This window comes from Capsicum annuum, chromosome 6 (assembly GCF_002878395.1).
Source record: "Capsicum annuum cultivar UCD-10X-F1 chromosome 6, UCD10Xv1.1, whole genome shotgun sequence".
In the NCBI taxonomy this organism is placed as follows: domain Eukaryota; kingdom Viridiplantae; phylum Streptophyta; class Magnoliopsida; order Solanales; family Solanaceae; genus Capsicum; species Capsicum annuum.
In genome coordinates this window covers 26,592,989-26,603,959 of record NC_061116.1, presented here as the reverse complement: position 1 = coordinate 26,603,959, position 10,971 = coordinate 26,592,989, and the positions used below count along the sequence as shown (strand labels likewise).

At 35.4% G+C, this 10,971-nt stretch overlaps 1 protein-coding gene across 1 annotated transcript; it reads right to left on the bottom strand.

Annotated features, from left to right (window-relative positions):
• Nucleotides 1–236: 236 nt before the first annotated feature.
• Nucleotides 237–710, bottom strand: LOC107874430 (UPF0329 protein ECU05_1680/ECU11_0050-like). The gene has a single exon (XM_016721216.1). The coding sequence runs from the start codon at nt 708–710 to the stop codon at nt 237–239; it is 474 nt and encodes a 157-aa protein (XP_016576702.1).
• Nucleotides 711–10,971: the final 10,261 nt, after the last annotated feature.

Sequence of the window (10,971 nt, the reverse complement as noted above, 5' to 3'; positions counted from 1 at the left end):
TACTAGAACTAATACTATAGAAAGATGAACAGTGGTCACAATTTGATGCAAATCACACAATTAAAGAATTAGACCACTTTAGAGGTGTTCACAAAATAACAAAACCATGTTAACTGCCTCAGGTACTTGTATTTTTCCTAGTCAACTATAAAATGTTACAACAACAACTCACTCTACACCTTCAACTTAAAATTGAAGAAAAAATTAACTAAGGTTTAGGGTATACCTAGAGCAGATTAAGCACAGAAATCATGGGTCCCTGACCCTGTTGCTACATCCTCAGCTGCCTTTTCTACATTAGGAGTCTCCCTTCTTTCTAATCTATCTTGACCAGCGGTTGTTGAGGGCCAACTCATTGAGGCACCTACGACTCTCGCTCGGATGGCTGCCTCAGATTTCTTATTATCAATTAAGGACTCAATCATTGCCTTCTTCCTCTCCTTTTTTTCAGCCTTTTTTCTTGCCCTCTTCTCTTTTTTTCTTTCTTCATCACTATTAGGCCTTTCTTTCTTACCCTTTCCCTTTTTCTCACCCTTTTTCTTCTTTTTCTTCACTGGTTCCTCAGTAAGATCAAGCAATGGGATTTCACCTTTAGACTCATCATCCACTGGATCTTCCAACACCATAAGTTGGTGTTTCTGTAATACTCCAACATCCGTCTTTACCTTGTCCAGGGCTTCTCTAAATTTTGCAAGGTCTAAGCCTGACATTTCTCTAACCCATGTATTAAAATGATTTTCTAATTCATCAATTTAACCGAGCAAGGCTCAGAAGGGCTCCAGTGCTACCTTAATCCTCTTGTCTACTATAGAGGTAAATTTCTTGGCAAAGAGTTGCAGTTGAGCCTCGCACCACTTGGCTTGGTTTGCCACACTCCTAAAATTCATAGGGTTGAAGAAAAATACTTTGGTAGACATAGAAGCTGAAGGATTTGTTTTATTTTTAGGCATTGAATCTTCTATTGCTGAGGAGGTCGGTGTTTTAGCCTCAGAATCCTGCATCGCTACATTAGGTGTTGAGTTGGTACCTATAACTGGTGGTTCTGTTTCAACCTCTGCTCCTCTGTCAAGTGTTAGTCTCAGCTGATTTTAATCATATCGAATGGGATTGTGGGTCTTCTTGGCAAGTAGTTCTTCATCTAACCCCACAACCTCAGGTACATAGGATTCCTTACATAACCTTGTAATTAGACAAGTGAAAGGATATGCCTTATCGAGCCTTGAGACTCAAATTTTCATCTCCTTAACAATTATCTCCCCGAAGTGCAACTTGAGTTTATCCAAAACACTTGCAATAAAAATTAGTCTATCATCTCCAAGGATATTATCTCCCTTAGTAGGCATCAAATGGGTGCGCACCACACCCTACCAGAACTTTGCCTCTTAAGTTAGGAAATCCTTAAAAATCCTCTCATTAGGGTTGGTCAGCCATTCAGGTTTTTCTTTAGCTATGAGGGTCACTAACCAATATTATTGATTTTCACGATTCTTAAACCAAGTATAGAAAGTAGGTGACGTGGCTTGAGGAGTGAATTCAAGGCCATGAAGAAATCAGTTGATTGTCATTTCTAAGAGATCCACCATTATACCCCGTACTGGAACTCTATCCAACAAGGGCTGATCTGCTAATTTCTCCCCTTGTTTACACATGTTTTCCAATCAATCCTAATAGTTCATATCGAACTCCCTAGCTAGTGTAAGAAAAAATGAGCTTCCTCTTTTCGCGGTCCATCTCAAGTCGTTGTCTTGGAATTTTTGCTCCATTTTAGGATATTTGTTGAGCCCGATAGTGATGATCTTTTTTATTTTAAATATTGGCCTTTTAATGGTCCTTCTTTTTGTTCTACAAAGCCCATCATAGAAGATTTTCTATGCATTGGGAATTTGCGACCTAGCATTGTCTCGAACCTCAAGGTTCTTTTATTTAACCATAGTTCCCCAAATCGAAGATTCTTCATCATCTTGTTTCTTAGAAGAAGGGTACTCAAATGATGGTCCTTTATATTCATGTTGATCAAACTCATGTTCCTCAAAATTAGGATAATTAGAATCATGCTCTTCAGATTCAGCATGTTCAGACTTTTGTTGATCAGGGGCCGTCCGCTCAAAAGTTGTATTTTCATATATTATTGGCTCAGTATATCTCTCTTCACTCTCTTACACCTCCACTGGTGGGGGTGGTGAAGGCTTTTTTAGGCTTTTCTTTTTCTTTTGCTTTCTGAGTAGTGGCTCCTCCCCCTCATAATCGGAGCCGTCATCGAAGAGTCTCTGAGGTACACTTCCCTTGGTCTCTTTATTTGTTGATTTTGGGTTCTTTTATTTGGGTGCAATTATAAGACCTGATAAGTGCCTTTAACTTGGTTACATGAGTAAGAGAAAGTAGATGAAAGAAGAACTCTTGATTTTGACTTCAACCCACACTCACAAGGAAGGAGGTTTTATTTTGGTTTACTTTAAAATAATTTAGAAAGGGAATAAAATAAAATAAATATGGAAAGAAATAAAACTTAAAGAAAAGAAAGAAAATACGCGGGAAGGTGGAAAGACAAAGCTGTGGGTCGGGTTGGATCTTTTTAATTTGGCCCAAAATTTCAGCTACTCTTTTAGTCTTTCTAACGACAAAGGCTGACGGCTTATCAAACTTATGATAGCCTATTACGAATGTCATCATCCTTAATGGAACATTCCTCAATTTTGATTTCTCTGACGACGAATCTGACGACATATGACAATTATGACATCCGTCAAATATGTCATCAGGAATACTTAGCTGGATACATCAATTCCACGTTATTTGAACTAGAACCTAACTACAAAATAAACATTTTGTTGGAACATAAAAATTTTGGGTTGCCTCCCAATAGCGCCTGATTTAATGTCATGGCACAACATGGTTATCTTTACTACTCAGACTTCATTAAGACAACCTGCTGATATCTCTTTACCATCTTTATAGAATACATCCACAGTTGAGAAAACACTCATCTCTTTTTGTTGGGTCATGGATGAGTGTATTTTGAATCTTGATTCTTTGTCATTGAGCCTGAACTTTAGCCCATTTAGCTTTATGTCCACTATTACTCTTCCAGTTGTAAGGAATGATCTACCCTGGATGTTGGGTACTTTGAAGTCCATATCACAGTCTAGAACTAAAAAATGGGCAGGCAGCATAAAGTCATCCATGTTTACCAATACATCATGTAATATGCCCACTGCCTGCTTTACAGACCTATCCACCATCACCAACCGTATCTTTGTTGGGGTAGGATCCCCCAAACCCAGATTTTTATACATAACAAATGGCATTAGGTTAATTTTAGCTCCCAAATCACTTAGAGCTTTTGAAAATTTAGGGACACAATAGTGCATGGGATGGTAAATGCTCCCGGGTCTGCCTTTTTCTGCACTAAAGACCTTCTGGATATAACACCAGAAGGTTTGATGGTTTTGATGATGCTTCACAATGATGGATATTGTCCTACGGCTCATGGATAACCATCTATTTCTTCGTGACAAGGTCTTTCATAAACTTAGTGTATCCTTGCATTTGCTCAAGTGCCTCAACTAAAGGCATATTTATTGTTAACAACTTCAACATCTTTATGAACTTGCTAAACTTTATATCATCAGCTTTTTTCTGCAATCATTGAGAAAAAGGATATGGTGGTCTTGGGATAGTGCTTACCACTACCTCCTTCTCCTTCTCTTTCCTTTTTTCTAGAGCATCATCAAAACTATCAAACTTCTCAGACTCCACTGAAACACCTTCTTTTAGTTCATCATCAACTACCTCATCAACTATATTTTTGTCCATAGAAGGGACAGGTAATATCTTACCACTTCTAGTGGTAATCTCCATACATGAGCTATCATTCCATGGATTCTGGACTGTATCAGTAGGTAATGTTCCACTCTTCCTCTAATTCAGCACTGCGGAGAGTTAGCTCATTTATTGTTCTAGCTTCTTAATCAAAGCGGAGTGCGAGTTTACCAACTGACTAATAGATGATAGATTAGTCTTCATGGTAGTCACTCTTGATTTGGTAGCATCCACTCCCTTTAATAATTTACCACTCATGCCCTCCATGGATATCTTTTAGAACTTGTTGTAGCAGTGTTACGATTTCTAGGAGGGACATATAGCCCGCTCCTATCATTATTGCTCCTACAATTTCCCTGCTCCCTATCTTTATAACCAGTCTTATCAAAATAATTTTGACCTTGATTCCCTTGGATATTTCCTCGCAAACACACTGATTATTAACATAGTTCACCTCTTCTTCTAGATCACCATCAACTTTATCTTGAGATACCATAACTTTCACCTTCTCAATCTTGCCTGATAATAAGTTCTTGGTTAGCAAGTCCATATGAGTTTTTAGGTGCGCCATGTCTTGATGATGCACTTTATCTCTCTTGTGTTGTTCCATAGTCATACCTACAGAAACAGTGGGTGTTGCTTCCACAGAGTCTCTGGAATGCCATGCCCGACTCTGTTTGATCATTCTCTCTAGTATTTCTGAAGCCTCTGGGAATGTAAGGTAAACAAATGAACCACCAACAACATTATCTATAATTGGTTTTGTTACAGAGTTAAGAGCCCTATACAAAGTCTCCATCAAGTGTATGTCCATCCTATTATGGTTTGAACACTGCATCATCTTCATTTTTAATCTCTCCTAGGTTTCATGCAAGGCTTCAGTTGGGAGTTGTCTAAAGTTATTGATCTCATCCCTCAATTGTACCCTTCTAGAAGTTGGAAAGAACATTTGTAGGAAAGCTCCTTTCAAATGCCTCCAGTTGGTTATAGAATCGGTTGTCAGCTTGTTAAGCCACGATGTTGCTCCCACAGATAGAGACAACGGAAACAATATTAAACAAATAGAATTCTGACCCACTCCTAGGTTATCAAAAGAGTAACACATTATGTAAAAGTTCACCAGATTTAAGTTTGGGTCATCCCCAGGAAGGCCACCCAACAACCCCTTCAGATTGAGGAGTTAAATCATTGTACTCATAATGTTGAATTTTTCCCCAGGTACCAACGGAGGAGGAATTATTGCACCCGTTCCACCTGCTCCATCCATTCCATCATCATCATCACTAAGGTCATACTAGATCGGCTGGTAATCTTGTCTTCTCAAAATAGATGGTTCCTGTTAGCATTACGCTGTACTGGTGCAGCAACTTGCTCTGCATGTCATAGGTTACAAGGGTTTAACAACTCCTCATCTCCCAAATCTTCATCCTCATGATTTGGATAATGTACTTGTTGACTGATATTTTGCACATTTACCTGAGCTCTAGCTAAGGATGCGAACCTGTCAGCCTCGTGTCGGTCTACCATTCTTCCAATTCATTGTTGTTCTGGATTAAATGGTAATAATGTTTCTCCAAAACTTCTAGTTGTTATCATACACTATAAATATCCTACAATAAAAAAAAACAACAAATAAATGTAAATCTAGAAAACATGAATCACAGTCAATTAGTGCACACAAACATCAATTTACAACTGTATTCCTCGGAAATGGTGCCATTTTTATAATTCTCAAAATACACCTCTAATGTGATAATGTAGGTAATCATTGTCAATATATTTCCCAACTAGGTTAGGGTCGAATCCCACAAGAAATATGGTGTGAATTTTAGTTGTATTCGTGTTAATCAACTGATAGTTAGCAGTTTCCAGTAAATTGAGGGTTATGAGAATTTAGCAAGTAATTATTGATCACTTTAGTTTTAGTGTTTGTAATCAAGAGTTCATGCAAAACTAGAATTCTGTTCACTATGGGCTTTGGTACTTGACAGATGCTAATAGTGATTCAAGATTCTTACGATAGGTAGGAACAACAGGTTGTCTTTATTGAAGTTATGCCTAAACGTCTCTCAACCTACTTAAGCATTTAATTACCTAATCCTCTCATACTTACGGAATTAATATTCACTGACCAGACTTCAACTCCAGTTAATTAACCTTTTTACAACGTCAATTATTAAATGGAAGGTTGGTAGCTTCTAAGTCCCTGTCAATAATTCATTTCCTACTATAGTTGATTTCTTCTCTCAAGAAAATCAAAGCATATGATATATATCGTTTGCAACCAATAGAAAATAATTAAAACCTCGGAATTATCAAGGAGTCCTATTACCTTTAGAATCTTTCATACTTAGCAATTTACCAAGACCTAACCTATAGATCCCATAATTTGGGTTTAAGGGAATTAGCCACTCATAATGTAATAATCAATACAACAAGTTGAATTCATAATTTAAATGATAAACTTATAGAAAGATGAATATCAACGAGTGTTTCTCAGATTAGATCAAATTAGAAATCCCAAAAATTGATGATAATCTCTTCAAAGTTAATTGTTTTGTTCAAGCCAAGAAACTAAAGAAAAAATAGCAAAATACGTGCATTCCAAAATAGGTTCCGAATCCAACTTAGAAAACCCTAAACTATGCTTTAAATACTTTCGCCTAATTATGGAAACAAAATTACAGAGTTCAGTGTTCTCCTCGAATTAGGTGACGACATGCGTGTCGCCTTATCAAGACGCTAACGACTTATCATGAATGTGATCACATCCTCTTCAATTTAAACAATTTCTGCTTAAGGCTTATGGCTTATCAAAACTGTGATGATCTATCAGACAATGTCTTCGCTTCTCTACCTTAGCTCCCATATGTTCTATTTAAGGCTAACGGTGACTCTAATGGCTTATCACAAGGCTGATGTCTTCGTCAGTTTTTCTAACTAAATCCCATTCTCTATGTAAGGATGATGATGAAGCTGATAACCTATCAGAGTGCTTACGATATATTAGAAATTTCATCAGGCACATTTCTCTTCTATTTGCTGCAGATTTTAACTCTTTTACTTCCATCATTATTGGTTCTCTTGCCTCTTGACTTCCACTGCAAAATCAAAGATAAACCAATCAAAAACAACAAAAGTTGCTTAAGACTTTGAAATTATTCTCAGTTAAAAGCCTCAAATGTGCTATTATATGCTTACACGTCACCAACCCTTGAAGCATCACAATAAATATCTCATCTAATGATCTTATTGTAACTAACTCTATTAAAAAAATTCCACTCTCTTTAAATTTTCTCAAGAAATCTCCAATCATGTAGAATTTGTGTGATATTTGAGAGGTGTATTTACTGAATTTCAACACATATAATCAATTAATCATGACAAATTGCAACAATTTGATATATTCACCAAGTGTGAGTAAGTTTTGACTACCTTTATTTACCTATTCGCCATGCAGTATGTAGAAATTAAATTGTTAGGACCTAAGAATTTTTATTCATTGAAAACAATGCATGAAACACATCTAAAGCTGTTACAAAGAAATTGTTTAAATAACATTAACTGACTAAGACTATAAGGAAAGAATAAAGGTGAAGATAATGGTCATGTTCAGATAAATTAAACAAATACCATGTGCTGAATTAGGAGATATTGAGTTTGAATACAAAACATGAAGGCAAGAGAGTTTGAGACGAAGGAGTTTTACTTCAATTGAAACTCTGAAAAGCCACGCGGTTGAAGCAAAAAACAATTTTGATTCATAGAAGAATTCTTTTGAGAGTTTTTGTATAAATAAAAAGTGTGACACACACAGTTACTCACACACTTACAAAGAAAAAGGCAATTGAAAAATCAACTTGTCAATTCCCAGCTGGGAGGAACACATAGTTGAATTTGTAACTATTACCTAAAAAATAATGTGTCTTAGTTTCTATGTATAAGGTTTGGTTCTTGATTTATAATATTGATGTAATTCTACTTTCAGTGATGTATAAACAGAATTAAGATTATTGTCTTTAAGTTGAGAACTCGAAGACTTGAGATCATACCATAGGAGGTTTGTGAGTAGTATTTGAGTAGGAGTTAGAGTTTATAATTTCTAGATAACATAAATCTTGTAATTTTTCATTTTTTGAGTTTCAATGTTGTCTAGTCAAGTTTGGGGTGAAATCCTATGAAGGTACAAGTCATGATTTATCATATTTTTTTGAACTGGGTGTTTTCCACAAGAATATCAGTGTATTATTTACTTATATTGTTACAACTTAGTTGAAACACACTAGGCAACTTTTTCAATCATAGGTTACTATTATGCTAAAATAAATAAATTAGTAGGTCGCGTACTCTATCAATTGATATCAAAGCGAGCTTATCTTAACACATGTTAGCTGCTCAGCTAATATCACCATAATGAACTCTGAACCTCCTATTGGAAACAAAGAAGGACAATCTATTACTCGGCCATCACTTTTTTGATGGTTCTCATTTCATTTGGAGGTAGGCTAGGATGGAAATGTTACTTCAAGTAGAAAATTATGAATTATAGGATAGGATCAATAATGGATCAACAATTCCTTTGACTTATAAGTGAATTCACACCTGAGGATCTGGTCGCTTGAGTCAAAATGGGATGCCAAGGTCACAACAATTAGAGAAGCAAAGGACATCACTAGGATTACTTTAGATGAGTTAGTTAGTCTAAAAATTTATGAAATGAGCATAGAAGAGGTGAAAAGGATAAAGCTGCTGAGTAAAAGTCATTAGCATTTAAGGCATCTGACAGTGATAAATCTAAACTAGATGAGGAAAAAGTAGAACTCATCACAAAGAACTTCAGTAAGTTCCTTAAAAGGAAGAGGTCTTACAAGAAAGGAATAGTTATCAAGAAGCACTCTATTGATAATCAAGTTTTATGTTATAAATGTGGTAAAATAATCACCAAATTAGGGATTGTCTTATTTTGAAAGTTGAGTAGAGAAAAAAGAGAGTTGAGAAGGAACTAAAAGACAAAGCTAAGAAAAAAAAAGGAAGAGTATGTTAGTATAGTTGCTTGGCGTCAGATTTAGAAGAATCAGATAGTGAGGATGTTGATGAGACTGCTCTTATGGTCATTGGTGACTCTGACATGGAACAAAATAAGGCAACCTCTAAGGTAAGTATCCTTGAGCTTAAAGAAAAATTATATTTATTTTCAAAATAGCAACTTGTTTCATTAATGAGTTTATTAATTGAAACTTCCAAGAACTAACCTTTGATAGCGATGAAATCTTCAGCAGTCTTGAGAGCCTAAAGTTTGATTATACTGATATATAGGCGTATAAGATCATTGCTAAGAAATAGAACTACACCCTAAAGGAATATATTAACAAACTTCATTCATCAAACCTTAGCCTCAAGTCTAAAATCTTAAAACTCTCTCTCCATAAAAAGGGTAAGTATGTTAAGAGTTAGGAACAAGAAAAACTGATTCAGAACTGATCAAGTTTAAACATGACTATTCTTGTGAAAAGGAAAAAGCGAGGAAATTAAATCAATAAGTGTCTAAACTGAAAATTTTATATTAAGAGTGCTAACAGATGGACAAATTAGTCTAGAATTGTCTATAAGATAAAAGAACACACAATGAAAAGGCTTGCTTAAGTTTTTAAATAATTCTAATACTACACAATATTTGTGCTACTTATGTAGAAATCAGGGACATCCAACTACTGAATGTCCACTTGCTGCAAAAAAGCAGGGCTAGAAGCATAAACTAGCAAAAGAAATTGACTCTAAATTATCCCTGGCTAAAAGAAAAAGAGTTAATACTGGTGAGAGAAAAAGGTCATCCAACCTATTGCCTCGATGGTAAGAAGGAAACATATTCATACTTTTGATCATTAAAAAGGACACAAGCTTGTCTAGGTTCCTAAAACTAACCCCTTAAATATTTTGCAAGTAAGAGTGAAAGGTGGTAAGCAACATTAGTACATAGATAGAGCATAATCAAAGGCATATGACTGGAAATAAATAAAAATTCCTTTCACTCTCCATATTTTAAAGGAAAATGTGTCATTTGGGGATGGAAAAAAGGGTACATTTACTGGAGTTTGAAAGACTGACAAATCTGAATCAAGAGCATTGAAAGATATCTATCGTGTAGAATTATTAAATCACAACTTGCATGGTAACCTTCATTTCTGAAGGTTGCAAAGTGAAGAAGCTGGATACAAAGGAGATTGTCAAAACTGCTCAAAGACACAAAAATATTTACAAAGATGATATCATGGGAATGCCCAGCATAATACTAACATGCTTAAGTACCATTTAAAATGATCCTCTCCTTTGGCATAAAAGACATGGGCATACAAATCTGAATAAACTAAACAAACTAAATTCTAAGGACATGGTAATAGGGTTGACCAAAACTAATTTAATAGTAGGAAAGGTTTGTAGTGCTTGTGTAAGAAGGAAGAACGTAAGGTCATCCAACAAATCAAAGAACCATATCAGTACTGTCATGTTCCTGGACCTGGTCCACATAGATATTTGTGGATCAATGACAGTGCAAAGTAGAGAAAGTAAGAGGTATGTTTTTGTAATTATTGATGATTAGTACAGGTTCACCTGGACACTGTTTCAAAATTTTGAGAATGATTCCTTTGATGTCTTCTCAATCTTCATTAACAAAATAGAGAAGAAGTAAGGCACCTCACTAATTTCTATAAGATCTGACCATGGAAGTAAATTTTAAAATGCAAAATTGATAGAGTTTCTCTCTTCCAATAGTATAGATTATAATTTCTCTGCTCCTAGAAACCTCAATAAAATGGAGTAGTGGAAAGGAAAAATAAAACCTTGGATGATATGGATAGAAAAATGATGATTACAATAAATATTGTAAGAAATCTTTAGACTGAGGCCATAAGTATTTCATGCTAGTTTGTGAATAGATGTTTGAGTAGGCCTATTCTTAAGAAGTCAGCCTATGATTTACTTAAAGGTAGAAAACTTGATATTTCTCCTTTTTGGACCTTTGGTTGAAAAAATTTCATACACAATAATGGAAAAGATTATTTGAGAAAATATGATGCAAGGAGTGATGAGGGAATATTGCTAGGATATACTCACCATACTAAAGCTTATAAGATCTTAAATAAAGAATGAGCA